The 22,220-nt window shown below is 33.4% G+C and overlaps 1 protein-coding gene across 23 annotated transcripts in view; it reads right to left on the bottom strand.

The window, feature by feature from the left end:
- BAZ2B (bromodomain adjacent to zinc finger domain 2B) overlaps window positions 1-22,220 on the bottom strand; it is a 248,145-nt gene that overhangs the window by 96,728 nt on the left and 129,197 nt on the right. For 18 of the 23 annotated variants that reach the window (XM_076005578.1, XM_076005574.1, XM_020288474.2 and 15 more), the window contains 5 exons: window positions 18,511-18,699; window positions 13,624-13,791; window positions 12,549-12,742; window positions 5,631-5,831; window positions 4,935-5,330 (listed from right to left, as the gene is read on the bottom strand). In XM_076005578.1, the coding sequence (XP_075861693.1) occupies window positions 4,935-5,330; window positions 5,631-5,831; window positions 12,549-12,742; window positions 13,624-13,791; window positions 18,511-18,699 (1,148 nt within the window). The remainder of the gene's footprint in view (window positions 1-4,934; window positions 5,331-5,630; window positions 5,832-12,548; window positions 12,743-13,623; window positions 13,792-18,510; window positions 18,700-22,220) is intronic. The other 5 variants (XM_012745221.3, XM_012745210.3, XM_020288473.2 and 2 more) reach the window with 3 other exon arrangements.

The following is a 22,220-nucleotide window of genomic DNA, read 5'->3' on the forward strand; positions in this document are numbered from 1 at the left end:
TCCTTATACAGATGCTCCTCAACTTGCAGTTACTTCCCTATAAACTGATTGTAAATTGAAAATATCATAAGTCAGAAATGTATTCAATACATTCAATACATCTAATCTACCAGACATCCTATCTTAGCCTAGTCTATATTAAATGTGCTCAGAACACTTACATTAGCTTACAGTTGAGCAAAATCACCTGGCAATACAATACACCATAGACCAGGTGTCCAAACTACGGCCCGCAGGCCACATGCGGGTGTTTTTGCCCGTTTGTTTTTTTACTTCAAAATAAGATATGTGCAATGTGCATAGGAATTTGTTCATAGTTTTTTTAAAACTATAGTCCGGCCCTGAGGGACAGTGAACTTGCCCCCTGTTTAAAAAGTTTGAGGACCCCTGCCATAGTGTATTGGTTGTTTATCCTTATGATAGCTGGCTGATTAGAAGCTGCAGCTCACTGCCTCTGTCCAGCATAACAAGAGACAACTGTAACACTTTCTACTGGATAAATATTGCTTTTGCATCATTGTAAAGTTGAAAGATCTTAAGTTGAACCATCCTAAGTTGGGGACAATTTGTATTCTATGCCATACTGCCTTTAGTATACATAATATATGTCTGTATGTCTTAAACTCTAAGAAGGCAAGTTTACATCTTTGATAAATTCCTTAGGGTAGTAACACTATCATTTATTCATTGTTACAGTCTTCCCAAAATCTTGCTTAGAGCCCTGCACTTGGTATATACTCAAAAAGCAATTTTAGATTGCTGAATAATGACTTCTTGGGCAAGAAGAATTTCTTTGAAGCAAAGATTTACGATATTAAGCTAGTGGGAATGGTGGCTCAACATTATGTGGGATATACTCAGAGTGCCTTTAGCACATTAACATCTGAAAGAGCAGTTTAGAAAAACAATTTTCTTGAGAAAAATTAATTTATGAACCATTAAGCCATAAAATATACATTTACAAATCAGAAATAAAAATTATTTAGCTATTAGAATCTCTTTGAAAACAATAAAATCATGAATTCATTAAATTAGCATAATTATTATATAATATATAAAGAACTAAAATAAAATTATTAAAATATTCTAAATTAACAGAAGTGGAGTTGAATTTCCAAACCCAAAATAATATTCTGCATTGAAAACGTGGCTCTGAAATTGAAATCAGCGTGTTGTCAGCATCACACTTGGGCCCCTAATACTCAAATCAACAATGATTTGTGGTGGGGATTTCACAAGTGTAAATGTAAATGTAAACAGAATGCCATATAAAATGACTTATTAATATTTTAAAGCAGCAGTACTAATAAGCAGTAAGCAATTTATATATAAATTTTTAATCTTATTTAACATCTTTACTATATTAGTTAAGAAAATTAAGATAATTCTTTGTAAACAAAGACTGTTATATAAAATTTGTACCTGAGGCAATACCTCACAAAGAGCAAGTGCTTAATTAGTATTTATTCAGTGAATAAATTATGGAAAATTACACCAAATAGTTGGATTTACCTTTTAAAAGGAATTTGATAACAAAATTCTTACATAAAATACTTTAACATATACAAGATTGAAATTTTCTTTACAAAAAACAATGTATTTTCAGGTGTTAGAACATAATTATGTCATGTAATCATTTTGTAGTATTTTCTTATAGGTAGTAAATTTTCCTTATAAATACATAGGACCAGAGGGCCATGAAAACAGCTTTATATTTAATTTTTTGAACTGCTCCTAATTCTGAAGAATCTCTTCCCATATACTGACACCTAGATAGATTTTCAATAATAGCCAAAGATTATTATATTTTATCCCAAGACCAGTATCACTTACTATTTTATAAATATCAGGGGCAATTTATAAAGGAGAAGGGAAGAAAAAATTGAGACCTGTACAGTAGCAAATCTCTCACTCTTTTAAGATATCAATTTGGATTACAGGTAGTATGGGAAGAGATAGGGTCAAAGGTCTGTCCTCTCTCTAAGCTCTTGTTCCCTTAGTCTAGGCGTCCTCAAACTACGGCCCATGGGCCACATGTGGCCCGCCCAGGACATTTATCCGGCCTGCTGTGTGTTTTGCCGCCGCTGCCTGTCCTGCTTAGCAGCTGACTCGTCCTGGGCCCACAGTGCGCACTGTCCAGCGGTCTGAGGGACAGTGAACTGGCCCCCTGTTTAAAAGTTTGAGGACCCCTGCCTTAGTCTCTACCTGAGACCACTGCAGAGAAAAAAAAAAATTCCTCCAGGGAAAACTTCGTAAGAGAAAACTGACATAAGACCTACAAAATTCTATTCCTGGTCTGTATATCCAACTAATGTATGATTTAAATTACACATCTTTAATGTAAGGGTACTGAAAGATTCAATGATTAAATAATATTCAAGAAAATCATAAACTGATAAGGGATGCAGACACATATACAGCAGGTAGTATGAAACAAAAGAGATTATCATGAGAAAGCAAAATTCTGCATGTCAAACTGTTGTATAGACAGCTGTTATAAGAGAAATATTTACAAAATACTCTCTATTCAATAATAGATACTGATAAATAGATAACATCATTTAGAATTGAGTCTAATGTGAATATCCATTCACATAAAATATTGCCATTAACTAACATTATCATTTTAGATAATTTATATTATAATTTCTGAATTATCTCCAGTTAACAAGAACACCAACAGTTTTCATTGTATTCATGCTTTGAAATCAGAACGCTTGGTTTAAGTCCCTTCTGTCCTTAACCTGTTGTATGATGTTGGCAAGTGACTTAACTTTTAAGGCAGGGGTCCTCAAACTTTTTAAACAGGGAACCAGTTCACTGTCCCTCAGACCGTTGGACAGTGCGCACTGTGTGCCTGGGAGGAGTCAGCTGCTAAGCAGGACAGGTAGCTGCAGCAAAAACACCCCGTGGGCCGGATAAACGTCCTAGGCAGGCGGCATATGGCCCAAGGGCAGTAGTTTGAGGACGCCTGCTCTAAGCCTTAGTTTCTTTACCTCACAAGGTTTGTAAAGTTTAAATGAGATCATATGTGTAAAAATCCTGGTTTGGCTACATTTATTAAGCAAGTGTCTAATATATGACTCCCTAATAAGTAGTCATATAAAATTCTTATTTAGGGAAACATTAAAAAAAACCCTTTGAAAAAATTAAGAAACTTTTGGAATACAGATAACTCTTGAGGTAGCTCTGCAACTCATTTATCTTAAAGTAGGATAATATATTAATAAAATATTAAAATAACCCAAATAATGTAATTTTTAATTTGCTTATTTTACTTGTGAAAAGTCAATAATGTGATGCTGATAATATTTAATACCTGCTTGTGTTTGAACAGTGCATTACAAGTCATATGCATAATGTGCTACCATTGGTCACTACACTCAGATCAGTGCTTCTCAAATCTGACTACACATTTGAATCACCTGGAAGTTTAAAAAAATCCAATACCTTAGTTCTACAACAAGATGTTCTGATTTAATGGTTCTAAAGGGTATTGTGCTTAAAGTTTCCCAGGTGATTCTAATGTATAGTTAGGCTTAAAATCACATATTTAGAGTCTCCAAAAAAGGTTGATTTGTTAAAGTTACTTTTCTTTGACCCTGTTCTTAAATTCTTCATAGTAAGAGTCAACAGACAAGGGCATTGTGACTTTTTCAAGTAAGAAAGGCAGAATATCATAGTTGTTAAGAATAAAGATTCTAGTACTACACTGCCTAGGTTTGAATTCTAGCTCCACACTAACCAGCACTGTGATCTTGGAAGAGTTATTTAAATTCTACAAATCTCAATTTTATCATCTATAAATGGGGATAATATTATTTGCACTCATAGATGTTATAATCCAATGAATAAATGCATGTTCAGCAATGAAGACAATGACTGATAAATAGTTAAGCGTTCTACAAGTGTTACCAAATGATTAGGATGCGTAATGATAATATTTGTTACCAAGAGATAGGATACTATGTTCGAACATAATATTTTAATACTCTAGGCTGATCATGAAATTAAAAGTAATGGTAACTTAATTATTAGAATTCTACTAAACATATGAATATAGACTACGTAGTGATATAAAATAACAGCAAGAAAAAGATGAAAAAATTCTCTGAAGAGTGGTTCTGGTGTTTTTTTAAGTAAAAGTTACATTTCATAAAATTCATTAAGAATGGCAAAGGAAAATGATTTTTTTTTTTTTTTTGAGACAAGGTCTTATTCTATCACTAAAGCTAGAGTGCATTGGGGTCATCGTAGCTCAGTGCAACCTCAAACTCTTGGGCTCAAGGGATTCTCCTGCCTCAGTCTCCCAAGTAGCTGGGACTACAGGCACGTACCACCACATCCGGCCAATTTTTCAGTTTATTTGTGGAGATGGGGTCTTGCTCTTGCTCAGGCTGGTCTCAAATTCCTGGCCTCAAGCAATCCTCCTGCCTTGGCCTCCCAGAGGGCTAAGATTACAGATGTGAGCAACTGTGCCTGGCCGGAAAATGATTCTTTATAAAGGATTTTTACACTTAATATTTATAAATTCTAGGACTACAATGATAAATTATTCAAGAGTTCACTTCTTTTTAAAAAGAACATGTAGATATTGGGGGGAAACAAATTAATTTTAAACCAAAGTAATTGTGAAGCTTGTCTTATTTAAATATATTTACCCTCTTATTGCTAAATCATTAGACCTTGGGGGCAGGTGGAACAGGAAGGGGTTGGGGGGAGTGACAAGATTGTGTTGCAAAAAATATATTAAACAGATGTATATGTGAATATAAAATCAGAGAAATTTAGTTTTCTGATATATATATTCTATTCCTGGAGACTAGAAAGTATAAAAGAGTAGAATTTAATTTAAGCTTGTGTATTGTGAGATAATATAGAAGCTCCATTTATTTCTAATAATAAAATTCTTATATAAATAATTTTTAACTCACCCGTTTAGATCGTAATTCACTGGCCAAAGAACTAGATTCTTCAGAGGTATTTTTATTCCCTGCTTTAAGTACATCAGAAGAAGGAACTATGAGTTTCATGTAAGTTTCCTTTTTGGCTTGATTTACCAAAGATAAAGGTTTCACATTGGACACCAATCCCGTAGACTGTATTACACTGGTGTGTTTGTTCACAGATTCCTCCTTTGCCTGAGAGCTTTGGAAAATAAATGGAAGCTGCTGTGACAAAACCTGAGGCTGCTTCTGCTGGGATTGGAATGATGAGTGAGTCTGGGATTCAGACACAAGAGGTAATGGCTGGTGTATTCTTTTTTCCTGGGCTTTTTCAGTTGCTTTCTGTCCATCTGCTTTTGGGTCTGAAATACCATGTAATAGCACCTGGAAACAAAAATTAAAAGGTAGCTTCTTAACATCTGTTAGGACAAAGAACATCAAACAGTAAAAAAAGAGTACTTTAAAAAGTGTTCCTAATGACTTATGATAGATCTATGAAGCTCATAAAAAATATACCAAATGTCCCTTTAAAAATGTCTCTCCATCTCCTATTCTTTCTTGTGCAGAAAGAAAGAACTCAAGGTAATGATTAACTTTAAAACTATAGACTTTGATAGTTAAGATAAACCAGTTAATTCCAAAATATGAATAATGTTTGAAAACTGTCCATGAAACAATTTATACCTGGTTGTTACTTTTATGTTGTGCTTCACTCTCTGAATCAGAATCATCTTCACTTTCTTCAATGCTTTGATCTTCTTCCTCTTCATCTTCCTCTAGATCATCTGAATCACTACTACTAATGCCTTCACTTGAGGTGTCTGATGATGTGCCTGAATCACTATCGCTGTTGCTAGAACTTTCCATAGCTTTTTTCCTTGGTTTCTGAATGAAGACAAAGTATTCGGAAAGACTTTATTTTTTTAAACAATTCAAGTTTCAGTAAAAGGTATGCTCTTTTAATTTTCAAGTGATATTTTCAATCTCAAAATGTCATTGTAGGAAAAAGGAAAAATGTTACATATTGTAAGCATAATCACTTAATAAACTGATCAAATTAACTTATCTGACAGGAATTTCCTAGTAAAAAGTATGAGCTCAGTCACATGTAGAATATTGAAATATCAATATATTATATATGTGGATATACTTATATGGCTGTCATGCTTCAAAATGTATGACAGATTAAAAAGAGCAGTTCACAAAACAATAATTACACTTATACATACGTTGAAGTTATACATTTAACTTTAGTCTTCTTTTTTTTTGCAGTGAGTCAGTACCCAAATATTCACCTATAATGTGTCAAACATACTTCTCTAAGTGCTGGACTACATGATATGCAGGACAGAATCCTTGCCTTCAAGAAACTTACATTCTAGTGATTGGGAAGGGAAGGGTGGATAGATGCTTACTATAAAAGCAAACAATTCTGTATAATAATAAAGTGGTAGAGAAGATATAATAGGTAGCAAAAGACTATGGGGATGCTTTAGTTAGAATCAAGGAATTTAATTATGTTTTATAACAGAAAAGATAGAAAAATATGACAAAGGAGAGAAATTTCTGGAATATTTAAGACTATAAGAAAAGGAAAATCCAAAGCTAGTAGAAAGGTCACATAAAAGGGAAGTTTTGTGTTTCAAGAATAGACAGTCGTACTAGATGAAAAGAAGAAAAATCATGAGATGAATTATAACTAAATAACTATATAATAATGAAAAGTTAAAACTCCATCAACAGAAAGACCAAAAAGGAAAAATGTTAAAATGACAGAGCAACACAATTAAGTATAATCTATAGTTACTTAGGAGTATTTCAATAGCCTTTGGTGATAAATAAAAGATCAAAACAAAGAAAAGGCTGTAATAAATTATAAAAGTAACGGTCTTAACAGAAATATAGCCTTTCATGACTAGTGGGGTTTGGGGAATGAAAGACAGTAATATACCTCTGCAACAGGAAATCAAATTGAAGCCACAGTTACAGTGTGCAGATCTATACTCTTTCTTTTGTACCTTCTAAAGATTGATTTAAATAAAAGAAATGTATGAGAGAGGAGAATCAATCCTGCTGGTATGTTCTGCTTGCAATGACTCTGTTTTAAATGTTCCTAGCTACCATAATATAATGTCTCTTCCACAGATACACATTTCAATAAGCAGACTAATAGTTACCATCATTCCCAGAGCTATCTTCTTCCCTCAGGGTAGAGTAGAGAGGGATGAGAAACTGAATTGGAATAGTGTGGGAATCATACCATGAGAAAGACCGTAAGGCAGACATTAATGGGAAACAACAATAATAATATATTAAGACTAGCATTTATTTGTCAGAGAAACAGCTCCTTCTTTGTAACCATAACCTGTTGTGGGTTTTTAAGCATGTACAGCAAGACTATGGAAATCATAAGGAATCTAAACTGAAGTTATTTTTAAGTAGAGACTAAGAAAGGAAAAGAATAATGGGGCTACAGTGATTTAGCAGAGAAAAATAAACTCCTATTTCAATGCCCAAGTAATCTGTGTGTATTTTTTTATTTAAAGATGGCACGAGAAACCCATATCTCCCCCAAAATGGGCCTACAAGTGCTTGTTCTAAATTTTTAGAGTGCAAATTTTTGGTTGCAAAACTTTTCAATACCAGCAGATTCCTGGGTCCCACTTCTAAACAGGGCATATGGATTAGCATTAACAAGCATTTAAGGTGATTCTGATGCAGGTGGTACAAATTTAGTACCCATTAAAAAAAGGTACAAGTGAGAAGACAAGTATTAGAGAAAAAGGAAAAAGATGGGTTTGTATATCACCAATTTCATTTCCTTATTAGAGTATGTGTGTATGTGTTTGTGTTATATTCACACATAATTAGGTAGTGAGCCACTTTTCTCTCATTTAAAACATTTTTAAAATGAGTCTTCCTAGGTTCATCAAAAATGATCAAAGAAGAGCTTATTAATTTCCTCTCATCTGATCTGGGAAAGCTTTTCAGAACCCTCTTCTTGAACTGTCATTTCACTGTATACTTATTTCTTTCAATAACAAAATCCATATTCAAGGCTATTATGTACCAGGTATAGTTGCTCAAGCTTCTGGAGATATAAGGGTGTGAGAAACAGACAACAACTCTGCCTAGTGAGAACAGGAAGAAGAGAATCAACAAACAATCTAAATAAGTGTTTTGAGTGATAAACACCAGGAATAAAACAAAATAACAGACAATGTGTGCTGGGAGGTGCAGGTGGGGTGAGCTTTTAGATGTAGTCTCAGATAAGAACTTTCTGAACTGAGACCTAAGGGAGAAAAGTCAGTCATACAAAGATACAAGAGAAGAGCCTTTTAAGACAGGGGAAACAGCAAAGGAAAAAGCTGAAAATGTGTTTGGCATGTTCAAACATGAAAAAGTCAGCTAGACTAGTCAGAGCATACTAAACCAGGAAAGACTGCTAGGAGATAAGGATGGATGGACTGCTAGAAGTCAGATCATATAGCTCTTATAAGCCATGGCAAGGATTTTATTTTGAGTGGGATAGGACATTACTGGAGGGAGTGATAACATATAATATATATTTTTCCCATTTTTTTATTGTGGTAAAATACATATAACATCAAATTTACCATCTTAACCATATAGTTCAGTGGTATTTTTAAATACAATCACAATGTTGTGCGACCATCAACACCACCCATCTCCAGAATTCTTTCATCTTGTAAAACTGAAACTCTATACCTGTTAAACACTGACTCCCCGGGGATCTTTCCCTCCCTCTAGCTCCTGGCAACCACCATTCTACTTCTGTCTATGATTTTCACTACTCTAAGGACCTCAAATAAGTGAGATCAAACAGTACAGTATTTATCGTTTTGTATCTGGCTTATTTCACTTTGCATAATTTCGTCTTCACAGTTCCTCCATATTACGGCAAATATAAGAATTTCCTTCCTTTTTTGAGCTGCACAATATTCCATTGTTATGTATATACCACATTTTGCTTACCCAGTCATCTGTCATTGGACATTTGGGTTGCATCTACATTTTAGCTACTGGGAACAACGCTGCTATGAACATGGGTGTACAGATATCTCTTGGAGACCCTGCTTTTGATTCTTTTGGGTATATAACCACAAGTGGAATTGCTAGATCCTACAGTAATTCAATTTTTAATTTTTTAAAGAACTGTCATACTGTTTTCCACAGTGGCTGTATCATTTTATATTCCCTAACATATTTTCAAACCATAAAAAAATCATATATGTTTTTGAAAGACTGTCTTGGCTGCTGTGGGAACAATAACTTGTACAGTAGTAGGAAGAAAACTCATTCAACCTTGAATTATTTAATTTTTTCTGCACAGGCTGTACATTTGTATATTTTACTTTGACGCTTTAATTAATTTGAACTATCGATATTTATTCTAAATATATGAAGACTATATGAAGAAATTGGACTTAATCAGTGACTTTCAATGAGAACAGCTGACATAAGTACCCCAACCCCCTCAACAGGAATTTTTAAATTAGCTGAAGAACATTTTCTCAAATTACACATACAAAGAGCTAATGAAACAATTTTTAAAAAGCTTTTAAAACTAAAAAATGCTAGGTAAAAAAGTACAGGACTTTCTTCTTTAGTTTCAATGCCCTTTTATCTACATTTTACTCGAACAACCCACTACCACAATCTCATGCCAGACCTCATGAATTATCTCATGAATAATCTCATGATTTATCCAAAGTGCTGTTCTTCTGAAATCTTAAGTTCTAATATGCCTCACTTTAATAGCCAATCTCTTTATAGTGTTATTTCCACTTAGCTATCTATAAACACTACTAATGGTACCTCAGAATCTCTCTCTTTATACTATTGAAGAAGTGCCTTTGTCATTTTTTAGTATGTGCTCCTGGTAATAGTTTTTAGTGTAACAGTACTGATTTTGTTTAGAAATGTCAATGTAGATTCCTCATTAGAACTCAGTAAAGGGACTGCTTCATAGTTATGCCTCCAAAGTCTTGTACAATGCTTATACACTGTGGAGGCACAGGATATTTTAGATTTTAGATTTTACTAGATTTTAGAACTAGTTAAAAGCATGGGTGCTTAACTTTTAGAAATATACATATAAAAATATACCCAATAATATGATATCCAGAATTTACTTCAAAATAGTACGGGAATCAAGAGTGGGTGGTGTTTCAGTGTCTGGCATGTGAAGAAGCTGGCAGCAGCTCGGAGATAGGCCCTTGCTGCTTACACTAAGGGGAATGCCCTTGAAACAATCGTAAGGGAGAAGAGCTAAGAGCAGTTAAAGAGTAACAGGTACAGAGTATGACCCTGAAACCTGTGTCCCTGGGAGGAAACAAGCAAGAGTTTTATTTTTAAATCATGTTTACTCAAATGCTTAGTGGTGTGGCTTGAAGGGAAAAGAAATGTTTGTCTTAGGGCCTAAGTATACTACTTTTGCATTTTTGTGATAGGACCATCAAGCTTCTTAGCATCATTAGATGACCTTTTCCAAATCTCTCATAGAAGTGTGCTATTCTCTGGAAAATATTTTCTGTTGAGAAGGAAACTAAAAGATCTAAATGAAGTATCTCTATGAAATATGCTCAGCAAAAGGAAAGAAACTTTTATTCCTCACTTGATCTTGGAAAATATACAGAGCTTGATCCTGTCTTTAAAAAAAGGACAAAGAAACATTTGATAAAAGAGTTCCTTAGGATTAAAAATTGGAGCCTAGGAAGCATGCTGCTTGGATTTAAAGTTCAGATCAGTGCCATCTGCACAGTAGCTACTCACATCTTGCTGTCGTCACTATGGTGTGTCAGAGCTTACTAGTCCCTTTTGTATTACAGTTGAAACATAGAGAGCATGATGTGCATAGGATCACAAACTTTTGAATCTTTTCAATTGGGAAACCAGGCCTTAAAAGCAGTTTTTATAAAATGTAGAAGAGTACACACAATTTTAGTTATTATCTATTTCTAAAATGTTTGCAGATGATGCTAAGGCTTTAACTCAGAATAAACCAAGACCTCTCATTCAAGAAGAAGTTAACAAATGGGAGCAGACCAAATTCACTGATATGGGTAATCTAATATATAATATGTTAGATCATATAGGTGGAGGTTTCTCAGCTTATTTAGTTGGATAAATGAATCCTGAACATAATGGTGACCTATATTGTACAGGGTTGAGATGTCAGAGCTTCCCTGGCATGATGTGGAAGAGGGAATCCAAAAGCTTAAGGGTGATCAGAATGTTGAAGTGGATTTACCATGTGTGACCTACACACCCACTCTACTCCTGGTACCAATTCTAGAATAGACAAGATCTAGCCAGGAAGCAGAAACCACATTAGCAATTAGAACAGGAAAAATTTACATGAAGAGTTATTAACTAGTTATTACAGATAAACTACTAAGAGGGATAAAGAGACCTCTAAAGAATCTAAGAATAGCAGATATAAGGAATAGCCACTTTCTGTAGGACTAAGGTAGAATAATGAAATAAAGACAACCTTGGAAGAGAGCTTTTCTCCAACCCCAAATTCAGCCAAGGCTGAGCTTCAGACTTAACTGGAGAGGATATGGCTATTGCCCACTGAATGGCAGAGAAGCTCAATGAAGTATCACAGGTCAAGGCTGGCACATAGGAAACACTGCCTGCTGGGGCGTCAGAAAAACGTGGCTGGGAACGTGCCATGAGGGATACCAGTAAAATGAGCTAGAAAGCTACCCACTGTTTTCCCAGCAAAACCTGCTAATAAGCTGCCTGGCATTGGGATAGCAGTGAAACTCACTATGATGGTGTGCACCACTGGGTCTCCTAACCACCAATGGGTCTCCTGGACCACAAGCAGAGAAGCTATCAGCTAGCAAGGAAGCCACCCCCTGGCAGCCACAGCATAAGAGAAAGAAGAAAAACCAGGAACAGAAGTCCCATTGTCTTACAGGACTCTGTATTAACAAGGGGTTACACTGTACCAACTGGCAAAGGAGAAAAAAAAAACATTGAATTTAGAGCGGAGAGGCAATAAGTTGATAACTTGCAGAATTGGAGATATAGGTGAAATAAAATTGGCCCTGATGTGATAACTGTTGAAGCTGAATTGTGGGTACACAGGATTATTCTGTCCACTTTGTATTAATATATTTGAAATGTTCCATAATAAAAGTCTTGTTATTTTTTTTTGTAAAGCACAGATTCTGGAGTCAACCTGCTTGGCTTCAAATCCTGGCTCAGCCACTTACTGGCTAATTATTTTGGTGCTTTGTTTCCCTATTTGTAATAATAGTTGCTACCTCATTTTGGGTATAGGGAGGATTGAAATAGATATTACATGCAAAGCAATTAAAATAGAGCTGATAAGGTAAGTTCTCAATAAATTTTATCTATTATTACTATTTATATTAATTATACTGGTGCTGACAGTTTTAATTTTTTAAGATATCTTAGTACCACACCATAAAATACATAATTGCAAAAATAAGAGTTATAAATTCATAACAAATTAATCCATAGATCCTGGTGATGTGAACTTTGGAATGCTTATCTCATATATAGATCTGTTGTTATACATTGGTTCTTCAAAGAATAACTTACCTTATCTTTGATTTTGTCAGCTCTAGCATCCAAAGGCTGGTTTTTGCTTTGCTCCAGGTTACATTTTCTATTTCCTCCGCCTGAGCTTGTACTTTTAATTTGTCCCATGGAACTTGAAGCAGTAGTGGAGAGTACAGATGTATTGATACCAATTACAGATGATGTACTATTTCCATTTATTGACCCATTTACACCTTGAAAGTAAAAATAAACATATTTATACAATGGAATGTTATTCAGCCATAAAAAAGAATGGAGTACCAATATAGTATGGATGAAACTGACAACATGATAAATGAAAGAAGCCAGACATAAAAGGTCACATATCTTATGATTAAATATTCACAGTAGGTAAATCTATAAAGACAGAGTATAAATTGGTAGTTGCCAGGGGCTGGGAGAGAGGGTACAGAGGAGCAACTGTTAATGGATACAAGGTTTCCTTTTGGGGTGATGAAAATGATTGGGAACAAGTTAGAGGTAGTGGTTGCATAACACTGTGAATGCATTAAATAGTGCTGAATAGTTCACTTTAAAATGGTTAACATCCTATTATATGAATTTCAAAAAACATCAAGAAAGATTATTAAATACAAATGTTCCCTTTTTAGAGCAAATTCCCTGAAACACTCAAGTGAAAAGATAATAAACCATCTATAATGTTATTTTTCAGATTATATTCTAATGATAGTTATAAGTTGTAGACATATTAATCACCATTTTAAAAGAAAAACAGAGTACTAGAATATTAGTTTTAATGAAGTCAATGCTTAATTGCAGAAGTAATATACAATATTGGATTCCATATAGAGAGGTAATGAGATATATATAGTAGAATTGGGTTAAAGTCTTGAGTATACCACTGCCATATGTAAGCAGTATTTTCTCAAACAACTTACTTAACCTTGGCTGCAAAATTAAAATACTTCTAATCTCAAAGAATTATTGTAAGGATTAAGCATGACAATGCAAAAGGGTCTAGCAAAATGCCATAAAAATGTTATTAAACCTAACTCTTTGAAAATAGTATTGAAATGGAAGATTTATAGTACTTCACTTATGTTAACATGGATACCTTTTTCAGGACCATTTCGATTACTTTTTCCTGAAGTCCTTGAATGGAATGAAGAAGAATCATGATTCTGGGCTGGAGGAGCAAACAGTGGTGGAATTCCCAGTAATGGTGAAAAGAAGGTTGCCCCCGTACGAGTATGAACATCTGTTGTTCGCCACCATTCTGCACCTCAAAACCAAACAAACCAATCAAATAAAAATATTTGAATTAACTTTTCAGTTAATGTGACAACTGCTTTCTATTTCCTTTCAAAAATATTTCAAGTTTCATCTTGGAACAGAATTGCTAAATTACATATAGTTCTGATAATCTTTCTAATTATAAATAGCTGATTAGAACTTGTACACTCATCCACTCTTCTCCTTAGGCCAATGTCCAAGAATCTTCACTTAGCAGCTTTCTAGAGTTCAAGCTTGTAAAGAACAAAGGTAGTCCATACTTTTAAAAATAACACTGAAAATTTGGAATATAAAAGAACTACTTGACTCTTTAACTGACTTAAACCATATCTTTTCTAAATTAGTAAAGACAATACTTAAGACTATACTAATCTGTTTTAAAACTTTAGAATTTAAGGTTATACCTACAACCCACATTAAGAATTTCCTCAAATTACATACAACATAAATCTGGCTCTGATAAATCAAGTGGTCTAAATAATAATACAAGACTACTATAATCCATTATACCTCAAATGCATTTATGAAAGAAAATATTCTATGGTCAAACAAAAACATAAATACAGCAAAATCAGTAAGCCTTTGTTTCGGTTTAAGAAAGAAGTTCTCAAAGAATTTTAAAAACAAGTAATTTTATATTAAAATATAAAAGATTTATAAAGCTTCTCCCCTGAAAATTAATGAAGAAAGCTTGAATTTTGTTTATACTTCTGCTCGTAAATTACAGACAACAATGACTGTTTTATTGACATAAAATGACTAAATGATAGAAAATCACTGAATACAATTTAGATACTCAAACAGTGGCTCTCAGTTAAAACTTTTAAAAAGGCAATAAGCCAAGTTTTATAGAATACATTTTTCAAGAAAGAATGAAGTAATCTTGTATTACCCCATCTGAAATATTGAAAACAATTTTCTCCAACTAGATAGCCAGTAGATTACCTAATCAGTTATTATCTTTCAGGCCAGTCTTCCAAAAGACATAGTGTAGTTTTCATCGATTGTAACAACCACAAGAAAATTAGAGGAAAAAACCACAACAGTGTAGTATGGGAAAAACTCAAAATTGTCAGTGTATCGCATTACATGATCTTACAGCTTTTCTAGAAATATCCTTTCATTAGAAATAGAATGTAGGCTGGGCCTGTAATCCTAGCACTTTGGAAATACTAGGCAGGAAGATTGTTTGAGGCTAGGAGTTTGACCCAGCCTGAGCAAGAGCTAGACCCCATCTCTACAAAAAATAGAAAAATTAGCCAGACGTGGCTCCTGTAGTCCCAGCTACTCAGGAGGCTAAGGCAGAAGGGTCTCTTGAGCCTAGGAATTTGAAGGTTGCAGTGAGCTATGATGATGCCACTGCACTCTAGCCTGGGTGACAGAGCAAAACTCTGTTGAAAAGAGAAAATAGACTGTAAAGTGTACCTTCATTATCTAATGGCAAAATCTGGTTATAAAGAAAAATGAAATGTTCATTGTAGCTGCCATTCTCAAAGGTCTAAAAAACAGAATAAGCAGAAAACTGCAAAAGCTATTCTTCTGCACTGCAGGAGACGATGCTAGTGAAATGACACCAATGTATATTCAGCCGAGCCTGAATGATGGGAACTGAACCAAGACTAACTATACAAAAGCATTAATCATTTATTCACTGTTTAGATGAAAGACATTCATTTAGATAGAGAGAAAAAGTGTGTACTTTTGGCTTATATCAGCACAGTCAGAATCTATTGTTATTTATAGGTTTGAAAACTAGGTTCCACCTAGCTAGTAAAAAGAGACTAAGGATTCCTGGAGATATTTATATTATTTAAGACAGAGTCAGTAGTTAAAGCATTAAAGTTGAATGTATAGACTTTGTAAACAACCAACAAATCAGTAAGGTAATCAAAATGTAGTAGGATTCAAATATTTTAGACATAAACTCAGAAAAAACATAAAAATGTGCTTCAGAATGCCAATGATAAATAAGCACACAGTAGGGATTAGAGAAAATAATGGGAAAATGCGTGTTATAAATAAATTGACACCACAGAGGAAAATACAAAACAAATGAATAAGATTAATTAAATAAAAAGATGAAAATGGTATAACTTCTGAATATAAACTTTATAAATGTCTGATATTTCACAGGAGATAATATAATTTTTATTAAGTGACAAGTTTAATTATCTTCCAAATTTAGGAAAATAAACAAATTTATTCACTCACAAAGTAGCTTATTGATAGAAGGAAAAATACAAAATAAGATTTCATAAATCAGAACATGGTGAATTTCTACGGATATTCAAAAGAAGTAACAGCATGGTAGCAACATTAATCATATGCAACTGAAAGATTGTAATACTTTAGAGGATATACTGGTTCTTAATTTAAACCTGGAAGATTTAGCAGAATTTTAAAGTCTTTCCTATTTTATAAAGCCAGATACTTCACAAAAATTCATGGTAATATAGTAAACATAATAATTAAAAGTAATAAATATTTTTAAAAAAATTACCATGAAATACTATTTCAATATAAAATAGAAATAATTTTTTAATAATCTTACTATATACTAGTGTCCATCAAACAATTTTACAGTTGTTGATTTAATCAGAAATCCAGAATAGTTTGGAAATGCATAAAATTAAATTATTCCTCACTTAAAATTCCTAGTAATGTTTTCCCTATGTGCCCACATTTATTTATTGGGTGATTTTTAAAGTTTGGCAATTTGGTTACCTTTTTATAATAAAGCCAATTATAGAGAATTTATATTTAAGTTATTGCACCAAATCTACAACTTAAGCAAACTGAGTCCTTGAAAACCAGGCACAGTCTCTGCCCATTTGGCAAAAAATTATGCTCATATGGGCATACTTTTATCATTAAACACTGTCTTAAAATTGCATGTTTAATCATCTCCTAAAAACTATAAGCAACATAAAATATACTATGTTAGTGTATTCCTTTAGTAACTGGCTTAGTGCACAGAACATAGTAGATACGCCAAGAACTCTGTACATTAAATGAATCAAGTGAATAATTTATGCAGGCTGGGGAACTTATTAAATTTTTTTCTAAACAGTTAAAGTATCAACATTATTGAAATCCAGGTGAGTAATTTTTAATACTTGTTAAACATCATTCCAGCACAGAAATACTTCATTTTAATAATACAGTAATTACATTATGGTTTTAAAATGTTCAAAAGCAATAGTTTAATAAACTATTAATAAAACAAAAACTTTAAGATACCAGTAACTATATTATTATCTATTTTGATTTTTATTCAGCAATCTTATACTTTAGTAAATATCTATTGAGTGCTTATCTTGCAAAGTAACCATGCTAGAAAAGAAATAAGTTCCTATTAATATTTTTAAAGGAAATGTTAAGATTCAATTTAAGACTTTAACTGTCTACTCACATTATTCTCTCCCCCAACCCCCATCCCCTCTCCTGGACAACTCAAGTAAAGGAATAATTTGACTCAAGAAATAGTACTTGAAATATACATTTAACCATCTATCCTTTCTACATATAGTTTAAACAGGATAACTTATTTCCTTTTAAAGAAGCACTTGCCAATTTGTTAACCATTAAAGTGGGCAAAAGAAAATAATGATAGTTATCAATTACAGATTAAATATGTATGTCAGACACTGTATTCAGCATTAAATATGATTTACTTTCTATAATCTTCACAAGAATCCTATGAGGCAGGTACTATTATTATTATCCTTGTTTTTCAGATGAGAAAACTAAAGCCAAGGGGTCAATTTGTGCGAGGTCACATAGCTACAAAGCAGCAAAGCCAGATTTAAATTCAGATCCATTTGTTTCTAGAATTATGTTTCAATGTCTTAAACTATTTTATGTACACTAAAACATGCATCCCTTACTAAATTTATTAAAGTAAAATTAATCACTGGGAAACACATTCAAGTTTAGACTTTCAAGAAAATATATCAAGACAAATTAAAGTGCGTTTGTCTAAATTAAGCTTAACTGGTGTCTTTCTGAATCCTTATAATCTGTAGAATTTTGGATAATAGTGGTCTTCTTGCCACATAAGTGGTGCAACTCTATGGTTGTTTTGATAAAATATAGAAAAATATAGAAACTTAAGAGTCAAGCTCATCTTGTTTACAAAGTGAAGTAAAAATCCAAAACAAAAGTGTAGTAATATTCACTCTGTACATTATTCAGGTGATGGGTACATTAAAAGCCTAGACTTTTCCACTATATAATTCATCCACGTAACAAAAAAACATTTGTAGGCACTAAATCTATTACAATGAAATTTAAAAAATAAAAAACAAAAAAATTGGACTTTAGTTTCACACTGTAAGTTAGATATTTTTTTAAAAAATCAAGTAAAGCTGAGAAAAATTCATCACACTCTATACTTAACAATACGTACACTTTATTTTTTGTATTATATTTCAATAAAAAGCATGAAAAAACTTGGCTGAATTATTCCCTTCCATGATAGATGCCTATTTCTCTAAATATCTGAATACTTAATTAACTGTTCTGCCACCTAACACACAGTGTGTTTTTTTTTCAAATGATAAATAGAATTAAGCCAATTCTTGCACAAGAGTTTTAATACAACAGGCATTATACTATGCTTTTTGGTTCAATTTAATAAACAAATTACTGCTTGAATATTTTCAAGCTTTCCTCCTTTCCTTGAACACTGTTTGTATCCGATGTTTACCTGGAAAAGATGCTAGTTGGGGATGTGCGGCTAAGGCTGTGGGTGTACCAAGTGTCCCCAAACCACCAAACTCTGAATGCCCTGAGCTGGCTGAATGTAGACCAAAGACTGGGTGGCTGACCATTGGGAAGGCACTCGACACTGTGGACAGGTTAAACGGTTGATCCCCAGCTGCTCTGAATAAATGTCCTGGGAGGGAAAAAAACACACTTAAAGTTGTACTATAAAAACAGAGAAATTTATCTGCTTTCAGCGTTCACAGTTAAAACTTATAATTTCTTATTTATTTTACATTTTTTTCTACTGCATTTTCTACTCTTCAAACTCTGTAGAATAAGATATTTCTAGAAATATAAAAGTACTCTAAAAATAATTAAAATGAATTGTATAACTTTATTTACTTTGAATTTGAGAACTAATGTTTTAAGTAAATAATTTTCGCTAATTAAAATACTTTGACCTGAGAGAGGCCAATTTTCTGTTACTACATGTACATTAATATATTATCAAGATTTTTTGCTTATAAGGAAAATGTCCTATTAATCTAAGGTTGAAAACCATTGAAATATTGAAATAAGTCCACAATCTGTCACCAAGTCATTACTCAAATTATCATACACTTTAGGCAAAGAGATTCCAGTTTCCATTTGCTGGAATGGAAGCTCTGTTCTCTAATACGGTCATGCATTGTTTAATGGGCATAAGTTCTGAGAAATGAGTTGTTAGGTTATTTTGTTGTTGTGAAAACATTATAGAGTGTATTTACATAAACATAGGTACAGCCTACTCACACCTATCCTATAGCCTATTGCTCCTAGACTACAAACTTGTACAACATGTTACTGTACTGAATACTGCAGGCAACTGTATGTACCACCACATAGTATTAGTGTATCTAAACATATCTAAACATAGGAAGGGTAGAGTAAAAATACAATATTATAGGCCGGGCGCTGTGGCTCACGCCTGTAATCCTAGCTCTTGGGAGGCCGAGGCGGGCGGATTGCTCAAGGTCAGGAGTTCAAAACCAGCCTGAGCAAGAGTGAGACCCCGTCTCTACTATAAATACAAAGAAATTAATTGGCCAACTGATATATATATAAAAAATTAGCCGGGCATGGTGGCGCATGCCTGTAGTCCCAGCTACCTGGGAGGCTGAGGCAGAAGGATCACTCGAGCCCAGGAGTTTGAGGTTGCTGTGAGCTAGGCTGACGCCACGGCACTCACTCCAGCCTGGGCAACAAAGTGAGACTCTGTCTCAAAAAAAAAAAAAAAAAATACAATATTATAATCTTATGGGACCACTGTCATATGTGGTCTGTCATTGCTGGAAACAATATCATGTGGTGCATGACTGTACCTCTTAGGTGAGAAGAATATCTTGATACCAAAAAGGGATTATATTCTAGCCTAGTAAGACAATGCATGAGACAACATAAGGATTTAATTAATAAACTTATTAAGATATTTCTAAATGCATTCACAGATGGTTATCAATATAAAAATCAATTTTAACTTTCTGATAGTAAGACAATATTTAATTCAAGTGAGTGTGACTTTTCAACCTCCACTTTTACCCTAAAAAGAATGTAATACTAAGTGTTATAATCTCAGGTAGGAGTGTTACATGATCAAAAACACAACTTATTTTTCATACTTTGTAGGAATTTGGCAGAAATTTTTTTGATACTTGAAAAGCTTCTGTTTACATCCAGAAAATAATTGCTACTGGCTTGCTACTATGAAAATAGAATATCAAACCCTAAACTCAAGGTTATCTTAAGAATTTACTGTATGAAAAATAGTGTGCTGTGTGTTTAAATCAGAATAAAGCTTCCTTAATATCTCCTATTTATATATACCAGCCCTGACTGTACAATGCAATTTAATTAGTTTTAACACAGTATGTATGAAGTAAATTAAAAAATGTAAGTTAAAAATAAAGTATACTTTTTGTTATCATTTAGTTATCCACTAAATCTATCTTCTTTGCTTTTTTGTTCCCTGAAAACCAAGGGGTAGTCCTAAAAAAGGACTCGGGGTCCTCAAACTTTTTAACAGGGGGCCAGTTCACTGTCCCTCAGACCATTGGAGGGCCATTGGAGAGTGTGGCGCACATTCCACACATGCACACTGTGGGCCCAGGATGAGTCGGCTGCTAAGCAGGACAGGTAGCAGCGGCAAAAACACCCAGCAGGTGGGATAAATGTCCTCAGGTCGGATAAATGTCCTCAGTGGGCCACATGTCGCCCGCGGGCCGTAGTTGAGTACCCCTGGGAGTGTACTCTCAAATACTGATATGAACCCTATATTCTTCACTGAAACAATACTACATTCTTTGTTGAAATAGGTAGATTTGAATGACTTAAATAAGATTTGAATAAATTTCATCAAGTATGTCTTGTATCAGCTTATAAGGAAAAGGTTCTGATTCAGGTTAGTGTTTTCAATACAACAGCAATAACTAAATTTCCCATGGAAGATCCTCAAAGTGTCCTTATGAGGAAGCCCACAAAGAAATTGTGAAGTAGAAGGATAAGAAAAGGGCACAAACTTGAATGTCTTTTTAAAGTCAGCCAATCTTTGTTTTGGTTTATCAAAACCTAAACAGAAAACTGATACATTGGTAACGTTTTTGTTACCAGAGTTCTGGACTGCTGCATCAGCACTGAAGATGAGTCAAAATAAAACAGGACATGCTACTGCAAAAAAAAAAGTACCCAAACGTCACTATCTTTAAGGCCAATTACAGATTACCAGAAAGGTGTTAATTTTTTTTTTTTTTGGCAAATCTCAGAAACTCAGCTAGTTTCTCTAAAAAATGAGTTTGTAATCTTAAAAACCAGTGTTTATTTTTATTTGTTATTACATATAAAATGTGTTTTCACCAATCATTTAAACTTCTTGACTCAAATGTGTTTAATCAGATGTTTTACTAATAAACATACTATGATCAGTTATATTTCCTTCTCTATCAATTTTCCTGATAAGCAAGTTGCACTGAACATTCCAGTTTTGGAAAATTTAGATCATTTTAAATTTATGTTTTACAAAATAACAATTCTTAAATTATATTTATCAATTTTATGTAGGTAGCTGTGATTTAATACAAAGAAATTTGCAGAGAATAAACTCAAAACTAACAAAATTATATAAAATATTATAAAAATTCAGAACAATTGAAATTGTCAAGGACTGGAAACTAGTATAAATACTTCTATAATAACTAATGAACTGGTAGTAAGCAGCATTCTGACATGCAGAGCTAAAACATCAATTTCATTATTGTGAAGGAGCAAATAAGCTAAACCTTGGATCTCAGAAGCAGAAAACATTAGCAATAACTAAATGATTTTATCACTCTTGCAGCAACAATTAACCAATTGTACATAATTTGATAACAAAAAATTTTTTTAACTCTAAAAAGAATGACATCTAGAAGCAATCAACCAGAATATGTCAACAAAATATGAGCTTTATTCATTATATAGATTCAAATGGGAAAAAATATACACAGAATACATCTATGTCCGACAACATTGCAGAGATGGGAGTTCAAATTAATGCTACCTCACTTGATTTTCTTATTCTTTCCTCTAACATTCTTGGTTAAAATAAATAAAGCACGAAAAGCATCCTAGTGACAATTGAATTAGGGCCTTTGTTGCTGAGAAAAGATTCACTTTTGTATTTAGTAAAGAATACTAGAC

The sequence above is a fragment of the Microcebus murinus genome, chromosome 8 (genome assembly GCF_040939455.1).
Source record: "Microcebus murinus isolate Inina chromosome 8, M.murinus_Inina_mat1.0, whole genome shotgun sequence".
Lineage (NCBI taxonomy): Eukaryota > Metazoa > Chordata > Mammalia > Primates > Cheirogaleidae > Microcebus > Microcebus murinus.